Raw genomic sequence first — 16788 nt, 5'->3', positions numbered from 1 at the left:
GTTCACTCACCCCCTCTCCTTTTTAAATCACTTTTCCTCTATTTCTGAGATTCATCTTCATTCAAAAGAAAGAAAGGCCCTTTGGTCTTTTAAGGGTAGCTTTTCATGAGGCCTTTGTGTGTGTCCGTTTCCCTCTGTAGTTCTGGGGAGGCAGCAGGGGGCAAGGGCACTGAAAGAAGGGTGACAAGGTTTCTGGATGCTGCAATGCTGCCCAGGGAGGGAGGTGGGATGGGCAGGAGACGGTGGGGGTGGGGGGAAGAGGGGGGGTGTCTCTGGGCTGTCACAGAAGGCCTGTCAAAGTACTCATGTTCTGGCCTTCAAAGCTAGGAACAGAAAACTTAGGAAGAGGAGAATAAGGGGACAGGTGGGGAAGATGCATTTTGGGGAAAGGCAGTCCTATTTCATATGAAATCAACCAAGCCCAGGTTCTCTCTCACAAATCCTAATCTGATCTCAGAGGTAGAGGGTGAGAGAAGCACTGGGTACAGGGTGAGGAGTCAGCACCCTGTAAGAGGTATTTTTTTTTTTTTAATTTATTTGAAATTTGGAATTCCCATCATGGCTCAGCAGTAATGTATCTGACTAGCATCCACGCGGATGCAGATTCAATCCCTGGCCTCACTCAGTGGGTTAAGGATCTGGCGTTGCCGTGAGCTGTGGTGTAGGTCACAGATGCGGCTTGGATCCTGCGTTGCTGTGGCTGTGGTGTAGGCTGCCCGCTACAGCTCTGATTAGACCCCTAGCTTGGGAACTTCCATATGCCATGGGGGCAGCCCTAAAAAAAAGACAAAAAGACCAAAAAAAAAAAAAAAGTAAAAAAAAAAAAAATCATTTGAAATTCATTAATTATAGCTGAGGAAGTTGGGGCATATTTGCAGGGCTTTGAGGAGACTCGAGATGGACGCGACGAGGTCAGTACACTCCCTTAGGGAACAGAGGAATGTCGAAGCCACTCTGTAGCTCAGGCTGCCCCTCCTCTTTGAACTTGAATGAGACTTGCTCTCGCCAGCCCCCAGTTTCCTTATTTATTCTATCCCGAGCACCTCACAGCGTTGTTGAAAGGGCCCAAATGAGAAAACAGATGAGGGACCATTCTGCGACGCAGTGGTGTCCAGACACATCCGGAGCCTCAGCACGTGGAAGGAAGTCATTTCCTTCCCTGAGTGTGTCTTCCTCATGTGACAGGTTCAGGAAGAGATCTGCCCTTTTCTCTCCTTCCTTTCACCCCCCTCTCAAGTCACAGGAGGCTGTGGGATAAAGGACAGAAGTGGAGACGTGAACTGGATTGGAGCTTGAACTCATGCTGGAAGCTACTTACTCCCCAGGAAAAACTGTATAATTCCCAGCTGGCTGGGGCCTGCGTGTTCACCCTGAGGGAGCATGGCTCTGATTCTTTACATCCTGAGAGTCATTTTCAAGAGTGGCTTTGGAGTTCCTAGGTAGACGTGGCTTAGTGCCATCATTTGGGGAGTAGGGTGCAGCTAGAAGAGCTTGAGCCATGTTAGTAAAGAGCATTCTGGTTTTACCTAAGTACATGCTATTGAGGGAAAGCTTTCAGAAGTTAGTAGTGATCATGGGATACAAAATTCCATGAAGCTCCACACCTTTTTGAAACAGGAGGGAAGGGGACAAGGGGACAACTTTTAAAAGAATGACAGAGCTGTTAAGAATATGACAAAAACTGATTAGAACCCACTAGGCCCAAGATGGCAGAGGGTGTGACTTCCGGTGGGCCTTGAGACTCATTCTACCATTCTAAGCTCACCGTAACACCTTAGCAGTTAAATGACACATCCACAGGCACCATGATGGTTCAGAGGCGGACCATAAAAGATTAAAAATGGGGTGGTGGCCCAAAGTGGGCAATTCCTGGAAACCCCCACTCCTTCCCCAAAATAGTTGGAATACTCCTTCCACTCATTAGTCTATGAAATTACTTAGCCCGTTAAAAACTCACCGTCCCACATTTTGGGCCATTTTCAAGGCTTTTGAGATGGACCACACTCTGTCTATGGAATGTGTTATCTTCCAGGCCACTCCTTTTAAGATGGCCCACACTCTCTCAATCTATTTCTTACCTATCACTTTGCTTCTTGCTGAATTCCTTCTGCATGGAGACATAAAGAACCTGAACTTCAGTAAGTCCTGAGTCCGGAAGCATGATTTTAACTAAAAGATGGTGGGTTCAAGTCTCAATCTGGGTTTTGGCTGGGTTAAAGTCCCAGTGCATGGGTTCAAGTCCCAATCAGAATTGTGCGGTTTCAAGTTGATCTTGGAGGGTAAAATTAAAGATTGATTGTGGTTCTTAGGGAGCATGTTAATGTCATAGCAGGAGCATTAGATTGGGAGTTTGCAAACTTAAGATAGAATCCAATCTCCACCAGCAAATATTTTATTTCTCATCTTAAAATAAGGGTAGTAGATGAGAGATTCTCCAAGACTCCTTTTTTAACCGATTCCTTCTCCTCTGATGTGTTGGAGTAAGCCTCTCCTTCCTCCAGCTTCTTTACCTCCTGCAAGGTCAAGGAAAGGGGGAGTCAGGCAATATGAGGGAAGAGACTAATTCTTGTTGAGTGTTCAGTATTCCAGGTTGCCAGGTGCTTCATATGTGTCATCTTGCCTAATGCAAATCATGTTAAGAAGGCATTAAATAACTCTGAGGTTCATAAAAATTAAATATAATTCTACTTAAAAAAAACTTCTCTGTGGTGAATGCTCAATGAATATTTGTTTATTAAATAAATGGAGGGAGTTCTCATTGTGACTCAGTGGAAATGAATCTAACTAGCATCCATGAGGACACAGGACCAATCCCTGGCCTCACTCAGTGGGTTAAAGATCCGGCATTGTTGTGAGCTATGGTGTAGGTTGCAGATGCAACTCAGATCTGGCATTGCTGTGGCTATGATGTAGGCTGGTGGCTACAGCTCTTATTTGACTCCTAACCTCGAAACCTCCCTATGCCCTGGGTGCAGCCCTGAAAAAACGGCGGGGCGGGGGGGAGGATATCAGAGATGGGATTTGAACACAGGTTTAATTCAACTCCAAAGCCTTAGATTGTTAATTCACAATTTGCAATTGGAATTACCTGAGGAGTTCTTTAAACTACTGCTGCCTGGGTTCCATCTACCCCAGTAGATTCTGAAAACAATTGGTTTGAAGTATGGCCTGGGAATCAGGATAGTTTCAAAAGCTCCCCAGGTGATTAAAATGAGCATCAAGTTTGTGGGGTTTTTTTTATTGTTGTTGTTGTTTCGTCTTTTTGCCTTTTCTAGGGCTGCTCTCGCAGCATATGGAGGTTCCAGGCTAGGGGTCTAATCAGAGCTGTAGCTGCTGGCCTATGCCAGAGCCACAGCAACGTGGGATCTGAGCTGAGTCTGCAATCTGCACCACAGCTCACAGCAATGCCAGATCCTTAACCCACTGAGCAAGGCCAGGAATCAAACCCGCAATCTCATGGTTCCTAGTCAGATTCGTTAACCACTGAGCCACGACGGGAACTCCAGCAGCAAGTTTTAAGAGCCCCTGTCTTCAGCTGACTCGAGGGAGTGGCTTCTCTGGGGTTAGGTGTCCCTCCTAGTTCAGGCCACCATGGATGGAGCTGGGGCTCACAAACTATATCAGACCCACTTGGGACTATGCAGGGAAGGTGGGCAAGGATCAGCAACTCTGAACAGTAGAGGGCTTGGGGGTCCATACAGCTTGTACAAATCCTGGCATTACATTTCTCTGGTAGTAAACTCTGCTCCAGAGATTCTGATTTCAGAACTCTCATTTCAGAACCACTCAGAGGCATGGTTTCTTTAGGTGCAATGGGAAAGGTCTCAAGCGAGAATGTTTGAATTGTCATGAAATGGATATGATTTCAGAGAGAGAGCAGTGGGTGATGGCTTGGAGCAAGATTTTACTTCTCTGCTCAGGAAGTGAACCTGGGCAGCCTAGTTGAAAACCAAGAATCCTAGCCACTAGACCAGCTAGAGGCCAAAAGTAGAATTGCCCTGATTCTTGCCCCCGTTTAAAGCAAGAATGTTTCAAGGAGGCAAAGACTGTAAAAACAGGTACAAAGTTTATTGTTAGAAACACAGCACAACATGTGGGAGGCACAGAGAAGTCTATTTATCTAAGGCAGAAGCAAAGCAGTAATACACAGCCAAGGGAGGAGTGTGGGTGCCGGTGTCCCCCTCAGTGAGGCGCGCACCAGAGAGGTGCTTTAAATCACTTCTGTGGGGCAGTTCTTCCAGGTCTTTGCTTCTCTTTGGCCAATTATCTTGCTTTATCTTTCACACCTATTCAGACCCAGGGCCCTCCACAGTATGCCTGTGCATCTTCTGGCCAAGATGGATTCCAAAGCAAGGTATGGTGGGAAGGTTATCTAGACTTATTATGGTCTGACAGCCCCCTCCCTTTCTAACCCAGAGTGGTCTCTCTACACATGTGTAGTTGGGGGTCTGCTTGACCCAAAGATGGGAAGTATGTGACCTCTTGGTCCTTTGCCCAAGCAGGATTTAGCTTGTCTTTTGATCCTATCTTTGCTGGTGTTTAACAAGTTCACAGAAGACAAATACCAATTATTTGCCTTGTGCCTGTTGTTATTTCTATCTTGAAGTATAGATAGGTGGCTGTTTGTAAATGTCTATCCCAGAGTCCATCTATCTCCTGCCTCAGGAAGTGCAAACAAGAGGCTAGTTGTAAATGGCTGTCTTCGATCCGGTCTCTCTCCTGCTTCTGATATACCTTTAGAGAGATAGGATGGCAACTTCTCTGGTAACTTTCTTCAGACACTTCCTCATCTTTTGAAATATTCCTTAAAATCCATAAGATAGAAGTGGCCTCAAGCCTTCCTTTCTGAGCCTTGCCTTGGCTCCATATCCCAATCAGAGTGTGCTAAGGGTCACTGCAGTGCTGTTGAACCAAGGGCGTGAGGGAAAGAATCAACTTGGAGAGTTTTCTAAGTAAGACAGGCTGGTCTTCCACAATTCTTAGAGGGGTGCAGGCATGTGTGTCTTTACAAGCTCCACAGATGATTCTTCTCTTCATCCTTGGCTGTGACCCACTGATCAGCTAAGGTCATGTAAGTGAAATCTCAGAGATGCCCTTGACTCTTCTACCAAACCCTGTGACTCAAGCTTCCTAATCTACCCACCCAGCTCACCCCTAGAGTCTTATTTGGAGACTAATGTAGGGACCTCCCTCACCCTCCAACTCCTCCATCTTTCATATAGTTGACAGGGTAATCTTTCTAATAAGGACCTTGCTTATGCCACTGTCCTGATCAGGATAAAGTCCAGAGGCCTTGGAATGCTGTGCAGGGACACTCAGGGTCTGGCCACACTTCATTTTCCACCATGATCCTCCTCGGATCCTAAAATCCTACAAGGCTGTCCCTCCTAGGAGGGTTCTGGTTTCTCTGACCTCTGTCCCGCTCTCTGAAATATCCCTCCTCATCTTTTCCTGACAAACTTCGGCTTTTCCTCATTCAGCTCAACCATCACCTTCCCTGTGGAGCCCTCCCACACCCATCCTGGCCCCTGTCAGAGAGTGAGGGAGGCTTGGGGCCACTTCTGTCTTATGGATTTTAAGGTATATTTCAACAGATGAAAGTACTCAAAGAAAGTTACCCAAAAAATGTGCTATTCAGAGTTTCCGTTGTGGCTCAGCAGTAATGAACCCGACTAGTATCCATGAGGATGCAGGTTTAATCCCTGGCTTCGCTCAGTGGGTTAAGGATCTGGTGTTGCTGTGAGCTGTGGCGTAGGTCGCAGACATGGCTCAGATCCTGTGTTGGTGTGATCTGTGGTGTAGGCCAGCAGCTGCAGCCCTGATTCAACCCCTAGCCTGGGAACTTCCATATGCTGCACGCCTGGCCCTAAAAAGACAGAAAGAAAAAGTTGCTGTTCTATCTCTGTGAATGTACATTCATTTGGTGACAAATCAAACTTCCTAATTTGAGACTTGGACATGCAATTGTGGGATATGTGTGCACAGGCAAATTTTAAGGGAATTTCTAGATCTTCAACTTCTATGTGTACTTTTTATTAAATTGACTTGTCCAAGAAAGTGCTCATTGATGCTCCTTCTCCTTTCCTTTCCTCCCTTTTCTAAATCATACAAATTCCAACTGGCTTTTTCAAATGGATCTTGGCAGGTATCAAATCACTTGGGTTTTTGTACCTCAGTGGCTATGCTAAGAAGAGCCATGTCATGCTTTATTAAAATGCCAATATTTAGAGCAGCTATTGCTCATTTGCAACTATTTATACTTGTGATAAAAAATTTTACATGTCCGCTTTATAATGTGTAATGTGGGTTCACGGTTTAAAAAGAATTTTAGGGAGTGAATTAAAAAATGGGAAGATCAGGAGTTCCCATCATGGCTCAGCAGAAATGAATCTGACTGGCATCCATAAGGATACAAGTTCGATCCCTGGCCTCGCTCAGTGGGCTTAGGATCCAGCATTGCCGTGAGCTGTGGTGTAGGCTGGCAGCTACAGCTCCTATTGGACCCCTAGCCTGGGAACCTCCATATGCCATGGGTGAAGCCCTAAAAAGACCCCCCCCAAAAAGTAGGGGGAGATCAGTGCTCTAAGAGATGTTAGACCTCATTTCTAGGGAGGTATCTGAATATCTGGGGTGAAGGACAGGGGAGGGACCAAGTGGTAGGGAGAGAAAGTCTGGGCTGGGGGAGGGATGAAGACTAGTCAAGCTGACCTGGAGGTAGAGGCTGGTCCTCCTAGGGCAGCTGCACAGCTCTAGACACTGTTCAAATGAAGGAACAATTGAGACAAGATATAGGCAGTAGTATTCTGGAGATCAGGCTCAACAGGCTGGGCCAAACCAGGTGGGAAATCTTCCCAGGATGCAGGCAAACCACAAAGTCCTGCATGTGAGAGATGATGAGCCTGGGTTCCAACCAGCAACAATCCTCCACTTCCCAGCATGGGGAAGAAGCTGGCATAGACAGGAAGACCTCAAATAAGGATGTTATAAAACCTCAGAAGGTTTCCCAACCAGGGTTGGCTGGCCACTGCAATAACCAACCCCAGGATCTTAAAAGTTTATTAGTATAGAGTAGGGTTTGCCTCCCTCATGTAACAGTTCAGTGACTCATGGATCTAAGTGCCTTCCTTCTTAGTCTCCACCTTATCATGGCATTTGCTGGAGGCAGAAGAAGAAGAGAGAAAGTTGGGTAGCAATGTTTGTGGGCCAGGCATGAGGTCACACTCAGGAGCATTCCTGCTCATAGTCCATCAGCCAGAATTCAGGTGTTTGGCCAAACTAAGGGCAAGGGGGCAAGAAAAGGTGGTCTAGGTGAATGTCAAGGAGGGAAGGGTTTGTCAAGCTGCTGACTTACTTCTCACCCTTGACATAGACCCTGGGGACCTTGGTCTGGCTCTACAAGTGATTAGCAGTAACTAAAATAGGGAGAAAGAGATAGAGATACAGATCCATATCTACACAGATATAGGTAGAGATATAGACATAGACATGGGTATAAGTACAGTTATAGGTGTAGGCATAAGACACAGACATAAGTACAGGTATAGACATAATCATAAACATAGATATAGGTATAGACATAGACATAGGTGTAGGTATAGTTATAGGTGTAGGCATTAGACCTACAGATAGGCATAGATAATAGACCTAGACACAGGCAGAGACATAGACCTAGACTATAGATATGGATATGGACATAGACATAGATATGGACAGGGACATGGACATAGATATGGACATGGACGTAGACATATTTATAGACATAGACATGGACATAGACACAGGTAGAGGTAGAGGTATAGATACATAGCTGGGATACTGGGGCAGGCCTGAAGGCAGAAGTTAATGGAAGACTCTTGGGAACCACCCATGACTTCTAATCTCTGTATGACTAAGGGCCTTCCCTCACACTGCAAGGATCAGCCTTTTAGTACTGTTCAGTACATTCCTTAATGGCCTCCAAGATCCCAACAATATCAGAGGCAACGGAGTTGGCTTGAAATTGGTGATGCTTCATGAATCTTATGTGTAGACAAATAAATCTCAGAAGCACAATTTGGCTTATAAAGGGGTCACACTCTCTCCCATTTACTCATTCATGAAACAGGGATGTTGCCAAAACATAGCAGTGGCTCTTGAATCAAGTGTTTGCAGAATAAAAATGTATCCACTAAAATATACTACGTATAGATTGACTCTCTGGTAACACTTTGCTGGTTAAAATCAAATCAAGCAATATTTATTAATAATAACTATTATTATTACAAAAAGCAAGTATTTGTTGAACTCCTGTTACACTTTGGGCATTGATCCAAGTGTTTTAACTGCATGTTCTCAATCCTAAAAATGACCCCATAAGGAGAGTAGTAGTAGGCCCATTTTGCAGATAAAACTCAGGGCAATTTGGAGAATTTTCTATGGTCACACAGATAGTAAGAGATGGGATTTAAGTCGAGGTTTGCCTGCGCCAGGCTCATCCTCCTACCACGGTAATTGCCTTTGCTGAGTCCCTAACTGAAGTCATGGAGTAGAGTACCACAGAACGCAAACTCTGGAATAAGGCTTCCCATCTGGGCTTAAATTCCGCTTACTTTGTTTCCATGAGCCTGTTTCTTTATCTGTAGACCAGGAAAAATATTAGAACCTATTTTAGAGTATAAAAATTAAGTGAGATGTGGCAGGTACAAGGTTTAGGACTTGGTAACTTAGCTTTTCCTATCATATCAGGGTTTGCAGGATGAAAAGAAGTCAGAGAGGGGCCTTTGGACCTAAGGTCTCACTTACTCAAAGCCTAGAGAGGCAGAGGATGCTGACCAACTTCTTCACTCTGGCCTTTCTCCTCTGATAGGATCTTTACGTTTATTACCAAGAAGCCACAAAGGCAAGATTTCAATAATTCCCTCCCTGTTCCGGCTAAAGAGGCCCAAAGAGGCTGCTAAGCCAGTGATTTTCAAAGAGGGAATGGAATTCCTGTGCTTTGAAAAGCAGGCCTTTGTGGTTGGGTGGATCGTTATGTTTAAATGTGAATGGAAGAGCCATCCCAAGGGCAGCATGTGACAGACCCTGGAGGCTGAGGGCTTGTGAATGAGTGGGCAGTCAACACAGCTGGGCTTCACATGGGTTCCTGACGTCTTAAGAGTCAAAAGTCTCCAGGCATGGAGCAGCCGTCATTTCCTCTGAGATATCTGAAGAAGCCAAAATATAAAATCAGTTGCTCAAAGAGAATCTTAGGTTATGGTCATTCATTGGACCTAATCCTCTGAGAAAGGTAAAAGGTGTTTGTTGATGAAATAGAGCTGAAGCTTGACTTGTAGCTGCTTAAACTGGAAGGTGCCACCTGGATGGACATCACCCAACCTGTGGCCAAAGCTCTGATCTACTAGGGATGTCAGAGTTTGGACCACACCTGTGCTAGGAATCACCTGTTCCCTTGCCACCAGACACCTGCCCCTTCTTCCAAGCAGAATGGTTTCCTGAGGGAACCAATGGTCTGAATATTGAACTGGAAAGAGTGCTCCAGATACACATTCTACTCCCCAGGCCCCCATGGCAGTTATTTATTTATTGAGGGCCGATGATATGCCAGAGACTATGCATTTATTACATCATTAGTTTTCCCATCAACCTTCAGGGGTGGAGAGTCAACCTGCCTCTCACAGATAAGGAGATATGGGTTCGAAATTGCTTAGTAGCTGTTCAAGGTCACACACCGCTAAGTGACAGATGTGAGTTGCTAAAATCCTCACCAGAACTCCCTGTTCTCCTGCCAGAGATGCTGAGATCCTTGGCCTGGGCTGCGGCCATTGCAGCCAGGGTTTGGAGCTCCCCAGGTGACTCTAATGAGCCACCTGGGCAGGGAACCACCACACTACATCAGCCTTCCTATAAACTTTTTTCACTCCATCTTGCATCACAGATTCCTTTGGCAGGTGGGGAAGCTATGGATCTCCTCTACAGAAAAAAAGAAATGTTATACACGAAAAAATGCATACAGTTTCAGGTAATTATGAAAGTTCTGAAGGGTCCACATAGATCCACCAAGGGTCATGAACTCAAATTGAGTCAAGTCTGTAAATCCTTGGCTCCCATTATGTGGCCACGCATGGGAGTTAGCTGGGAGCCTTTAAACAATTCAGGTTTCCAGGCCCCATCCCAGATTTAACTTATTCAGAATCATTGGATCTGTAGTCTTGTAATATGTTTCCAGATGATTCCTACACATCTAACCAGAAAACAATCTTCAGACTGGTTTTTGGAACTACCGTTCTAAATGACGGCCATTTGCTGGATCAGAACTCATTTCTGTCACTTCTTCCAGCTACTTAACCCTCAGAACCTTCTACCTTCTCTTTCATAGGTGGAGATAACAACTGTCCCTATCTCATAGGGTTGACATGGGATTAAATAAAATATTCCATGCACAGTGTCTGGCACCTAAGTACTCAATGTTAATTTATCACTCATTATGTAATATTATTACTTTATTATTGATGTAATTAATCTCTGTAAATAGCCTCTTGGTGATAGAAATGGGAAGAGCATCTGATTTCCAGCAGACTGTCAACAAAAATACATGAAAGACAGGAAACAATTCAAAGTTTATTAAACATTAAGAATAACAGATAAAGGTTTGGACTAAACAGCATAAACACCACCAATACCATGGTGTACAATTAAACTGACCTCAAGTGAACCTGTACCTGTGTAACAGATGCAATCTTTGCAGTGTTGCCAAAGGATGAGGTGGTGGATTATCGATGTTTGGTAAGGTGCTCCAAAATGAAAAGATTTTATGTCTCAACTATTCACACACACACACACACACACACACACACATTCCTCTACATACACTTGGCTCTCTGCAAAATGTACTGACTTTACTTGCCAAGTCTAATGCACCAAGATCAAGGACATGGCTTTGCTCATTGCAAAAATGACATTATTAATTATAAAGAAAACCTAGAGATCTTGGGCTCCCCAGTAGGGGCCTAGGAGGCTGCAGCAAGAAGCTGGCAGACTGAGAGCAGGAGTCTACTCCCTTCTGGGATTGCTCTAATTAATGCTGAGAGAGTTTGAGTTACCCTAAAAGGAACATCAGGGGGAAAGTAGATAAACTCTATTTCATTTTACAGAATAACATTTGTTTTACTTTGGGGTGGTGGGGGCGGTGAGAGGGACTCTACTTAAAATTCTTGACTCTTCCGAAAACAGACCTAAGACCTTTCAAATGTATGTTTAGAATTATTTCAAGTTCCCTCACAAAACCAAGGGGTTGGGAGGAACCTCTGGGCCATCTGGTACAGCGTCCTCCCTACCCAATGCCAGAATTCTATCTGCACGCTCCTCAAATAGTCCTGCTTCAAGGGATGGTTTCGCCACAGCCTGTTGTATTTGAAGATGAAAGGCCTCTCACAAGTCTTGCCCACTGCGGGTTTTGAATGGTCAAAAGGTGGCCACTTTCTCGAGGCAGAAATGATGACTTAGAACCTTCTTCCATCCCTTACCTACATCCTCAAGGTAGCACAAACCGAGAACAGGCTGACCAATTTTTGCCTTTCTCTGCAAGTCTAGTCAAAAGAGAGGATGATATGACCTTGTCAGGAAGTCCTAGGCTGCTCATTCCAAATCATGTCTAAATGATGTTGGGCATAATATGATTTGGATTCATTTTTAATGGCCAAGCAATTAATCTCTGCAAGATGCTTATGATAAAAAGGTGAAAAATGACAACAGGACTCTTTTAATAGCTGCAGTCTACAGAACTCATTTGACCCTAGATGATCCAAGTCATTCCAAATTGGGTCATGGCTTCCCACGCCATTTAGCAGTACTGCTTTATTTACTAGTTAACTGCCCCGACAGACAGCAGTGAAAGCAGGGTGAGTGCTCATGTGCCTGGTGACAATGACCTACATAGAAGGCACCTGTGCAGACTCCAAAGGTTTTACATTTTTAAGACGAGGTAAGTTACTGAAACCTCCTCTGGCATGCCAAAGAATAAGTTTTACAATGCTCTTTTCCTTTCTTCTGTGGAAAACATTTATGATGCTCTTTTGATACAAACAGCCTAATTTCAGAAAGACCAATGTTCCAATACAGGGTTTGTTTTTGTTTTGTTTTTTTTCTTTCAGCCATCACTTTATATGTCAATGAATTTGGATGGTCTTTAGTACAATCCTTCAACACTTTCCCACTTAAAGATATTTGTTTCTGTTTTTGTGACTATTTGACCACTCTGCTGCCATTAGTCACTTTACCTATAAAAAGGCCAACTCCATGTCCACTTGGTTCCCTTTCTGAATACCATTTATCACTTCTCTTTAGGTTTGCCAAAGGTTTTGTTTGTTTATTGTTTACCTGAACAATGCATTCCAAGTCCAATATTCTCCCACCTCCCGCCATAATCTACAGCTTGGGATAAAATGGATACCTCATAGGAATATCTTACTATTCAGATTTCCCAAGACTATGACACCATGAGAGGAATGCTGCTGATGGAATGACAGTGAGACCACCGGGTCATTAAAGAATTACATCTTCTGGAGGCAGGAAACTAGAAAATCCCATGGATGAAAGGGTATTTTAATCTAGCAGAAAATGTTTTTTTGCAACAACAGCAGAATCTCTTGACACAAGTTAGAGAAATGAAAGAACAGTCGTCTTTAAGGTCAAAACATCTATTAAATTACAAACCATACACATAGCACCGATATTAACCTTATGCTGTGTAAGATGCACGTGCCCACAGAGGAGAACAGAATTGTTTGGGATGCTTACAGTGATATTCCATTCCAGGAACTCACAATTTTGAAGTGAACATTTTTGTGGCAGATGCTTTTCCTAAAAAACACTGCATCATCCAATAAATATTTGACTAACATCCATTTTGTGCTTTTGGGTTACGTTAACTGACTTCTTTCTGAGACCTAATAAGAAATAAGAAAGCCCCTTATATATTTTAGAGCAGAATTCGTCACAGCAAGCTTCGATACTGTCATAAAAATTTAATTGAAAGCGGAAAACATGCTGATGTGTTGGTGATAGGCTTAAAATATTAAAGACTTCAAAAACCCCCAAGCACTTCTTCTCTGTACAACGTTGATGAATATATATCTTTGCTATATAATTTTAAAACATGGAATAGTTTTCCTTTTCTCTTTGCTATATATAATATATGTCTTCCAAAATACATTGTCAGTATTTATATCTGAAAAATACTGTACAAAAAGAACTTCCTATAATTACTCTGTATAAACATTAGACATTTAATAATCTCTCCTTTTGGTCTACAGTAAACATTTAAATTGATTGGATTAACCACAGTTTGTGACACACCATCCCCTTCTGAGGTACACACCAGTGTCTTTTACATTCATTTTTCAGAAGTCCACTTTATAAGAGCACATACGTTCAAAAGCAAACAGAGAAGAAACATAAGCTCCAGAATAATTAATTTATGAAGCATTCAAAAATGACACCACTAGGAAAAAGGGTTTTACAAAACATCAACTTATTAACTTAACTGATTTTTTTTTAAAGCAACCAGGTATAATTCACAAAAATATATATATTACAAAAAATGGGGAAAACTGAATCTTAAGTAATTGAATTGTATTGAATATCAAGAGGGATGTGGAAAAAAGTTAACTAGAAAATTGGGGGTTGGGAGTCTGGGACAGGGGAGAAAACAAAGCAAACACATCAATATCAAAGCTGTTCCAAGATGCATTTTTGGGCTGTATACTGCTAAGTTAACCCCTCGTTCTTAGACCTGGCATTTCCCTCTGCTTCCCTGTCCTGGGGATGTTCTGGGCATGCTCAAATGCATTACTGTAATTTTTGTTTTTTAAAAGACAGTGAAATTCTTAGGTAGGGAAAATATCCTACGTCCACTAGTAATACTCAGGCAGCATGCTCTAGCGTACAATAGGATTATTGCTTTAGGTAGAAACAGTGCAAAAACACACTCTGTGTTCTATAATAGTACTCTTACTTGCTGGGGTTGGTAGAGTTCAAAGGAAACTTAGTAGATAGCAGTAAGTAAATATGGGATCTAATAAATCTAAACAGCACTTTAAATTTGAAGACGATTATCACCAAAACGGAAAATATGAGGAAAGCAACTTAAAACTGAAGAGAGCTGCAGTGTAGTGCTAAGTTATTCTGTGCACCTTATTAGCTGGGTAACTTACAGGTTAAACAGAAACAAGAGCCTGTGGTCTTGAAAACCGACATATACTATTTCACCAGGGCCCTTCTTAGTGGACCCAAGCAGAGGGTCCTGGAAAACAGGTAAGAGCCAACATGAAGCCACGCTGAAAGGGCAGGAGTGGAGGAAGAGGAGGGGGCAGGAAACCCTTGAGAGGTCTCTGCAGTCCAGTAAAAACATGGCACCTTTCATTTTAGGAACTAAAAGACCATGAGGGCTATCAAAATGGCAAGTGCAAAGGAACGCACACACACAAACACACACACGCACACACATACACACGAGCACAAGCACATACTCACACACACCATTGACCACACATGAGCACAAGCACATACTCACACACACATACACACACCAAAATGTGAGTCCGTTGTGTTGATGCGTCTGGTAAAGTGCTGATGTCAGGAAGGTCGGTCGGGTGCGGTGCTATCAGCCAGGCAGCCACAGTCCGGGGCCGCGGACGCCCGCCTACAGGGGCCCGTGCCGGGCCTCGTACTTGGCCAGGATGTTCTTGCACTTGCCCAACTCTTTGCGCAGGTCGGCCACCTCCTGGCGCAGCGCCGAGTTCTCCTTCTCCAGGAAGGACGCGCGGATGGCGATCTGGTTCTCCTTGAGGCGCCGCGCGTCGCGCGAGCGCTTGGCCGCCATGTTGTTCTTCCGGCGGCGCGCCCAGTACTTGTCGTCCTGCTCGGGGCGGACCGACAGACCGCGGTTAGACCTCGGCCGCGCGCCGGCCCCGCCCCGGGCCTCGCCCCGCGCCGGCCCCGCCCGGAGCCCAGGGGTTGCGCCCGGAGCCCAGGGGTTGCGCCCGGAGCCCAGGGGTTGCGCCCGGAGCCCAGGGGTTGCGCCCGGAGCCCAGGGGTTGCGCCCGGAGCCCAGGGGGTTCCGTCCGCAGATCGCGCCCCCTCCCCGAGGCCCTGGCAAAACCCGGGGTAACTGGCGGGGGCACTCCCCCACCTCAGCCCCATGCTCCCTGGATGAGGCTGATGCCTTCTCTCTCTTTGCTGAAACTGTTTGGAACCCTTTTCTTCCCCACGCACGTGGCCACACATGCTTCCTGCTCTAAGTGGATCCATTATTGTTGGAAGGCCACTGGGCAAGATCAGCGATTTAAATGCCGCGCCATCTCTAGGCTCTCATCCTATTCCAGTCTTCATCACCTGCTCACTCCCACGCGCACAAAAGTTTTATGCAGCGTTGTTTGTAGTAGAACAAAATGGAGAAAAACTCCTATTTATCGGTAGGAACTTTAATAACTACATCATGGTAGACACAGAGAACTGTTAAAAATAACCATCCGGCTGAACCGGAAAGATGCTCGGGATGTGCCACTATGTGCGGGAAGCAGTAGGTGATTTGCAGGTATGCAAATTTCCTGTTTAACTGTTCTCTAGGCCTTCTTAGCCTGAGTGCTGTTTAATTGTGGTCAATGTGAAAGCAATCCCTCCTTGCCCCCCATGGCTGCTCCCCCTGCCACAAAGGGAAAACCTTCCTAGGAGTACTAAGGTATGTAAGCCTTCCTTTCATGGTACCACCTGATGAGTTTTGCAAGCTTCTTTCAGTAACTTGCAGCAATAAATTCCTGAATCCTAGCAAAGCTAATACCTGCAGTAATGTGACACCCAGAATAAGGGTGAATGACTGCGACCAGTTCTTACCCTCCCCCAGGGTTCCAAGGGGCATTTGGCACTGGAGGAGGTCACATGGGTTGGGGCCAAGGCCCAGAGAGAGCAAGGTCCAAGGTCAGTGATCTGCCCTATCCCTGCCTATTACCCTCCAACATTTGCCCAGCAAAAAGACAGGAAGTGTGAGATAGAAAGCATGTTCAGGCACCTTCTGCCTGCCCTTCACAAGCTGGTACTGTTCCCTTATTTATAAAGCACTCCCAGCTTGCTATACATATCATAATAATACATAACAAAGTGAAAAGCATGATCATAATAGCTGATACCAGAATTCTCCATAGAGAGGAGACTGTCCTTTGGAAAATACCTGGATAAGTAAGCTTGGGGCAAGATTTGTCCTTCAGAAAGGAAGCTGGGGAGCTGGAGAAAGGGGAGAGAGAGGCTAGGCCAGTTGGCTAGAGAGAAGCTGGGAGGGGCTAAGAGAGTGCAAGACTCCACAGGCTCATTAACAACAGTGAGACCTCCTGTTGTGATGGAAATTATGTTACTAAGCCCCAATTCCATCCCCTTAGTCAGTAAACCCACCATACTCAACAGTGTTCCCAGGAGTGTGGTTTCTAACTTGATTTGGAAGAGGGGCTGACTTAGGATGTATCAGAACCTGCACAGAGGGGCCAGGGAGTGAGGAGGTGGCCTGAGAACAAGACCCTGGGAAATTGGAGAAGCTGTGTGTTCGGGAGGGGATGAGGAAGGGGTACCACCACAGGCCATGGATCTGGTGGTTTGTGACCAGCTTTTAAGGGACAGAGGAGTCTTGGGGAATCAGCCTAACAGCCAATTTACGAGCTCTTCTCACTGGAATTCTAGGGTGCCTTCAATTCCTAGCCTCAGCTGTCTACCTGTGCAAGTGAGTTAGGAAAGGTGTGGAAAGGGGACCACCTCAGGTGAGAAGGG

The 16788-nt window shown here is 44.9% G+C and overlaps 1 protein-coding gene across 6 annotated transcripts in view; it reads right to left on the bottom strand.

The window, feature by feature from the left end:
* Positions 1-10576: 10576 nt before the first annotated feature.
* Positions 10577-16788, bottom strand: part of HLF (HLF transcription factor, PAR bZIP family member) — a 54639-nt gene continuing 48427 nt past the window's right edge. For 3 of the 6 annotated variants that reach the window (XM_021067249.2, XM_084983116.1, XM_021067251.2), the window contains exon 4: positions 10577-14896. In XM_021067249.2, the coding sequence (XP_020922908.1) occupies positions 14678-14896 (219 nt within the window). In that variant the 3' untranslated portion in view covers positions 10577-14677. The remainder of the gene's footprint in view (positions 14897-16788) is intronic. The other 3 variants (XM_021067250.2, XM_084983117.1, XM_021067252.2) reach the window with 1 other exon arrangement.

Source organism: Sus scrofa, chromosome 12 (assembly GCF_054392235.1).
Source record: "Sus scrofa isolate SSC_HxYL_T2T_F1_AM1 chromosome 12, Sscrofa_HxYL_maternal_Yorkshire_Landrace_v2.0, whole genome shotgun sequence".
Lineage (NCBI taxonomy): Eukaryota > Metazoa > Chordata > Mammalia > Artiodactyla > Suidae > Sus > Sus scrofa.
Note: the sequence above shows the minus strand (reverse complement) of the source record. Positions and strands in the feature narration are given on the sequence as shown.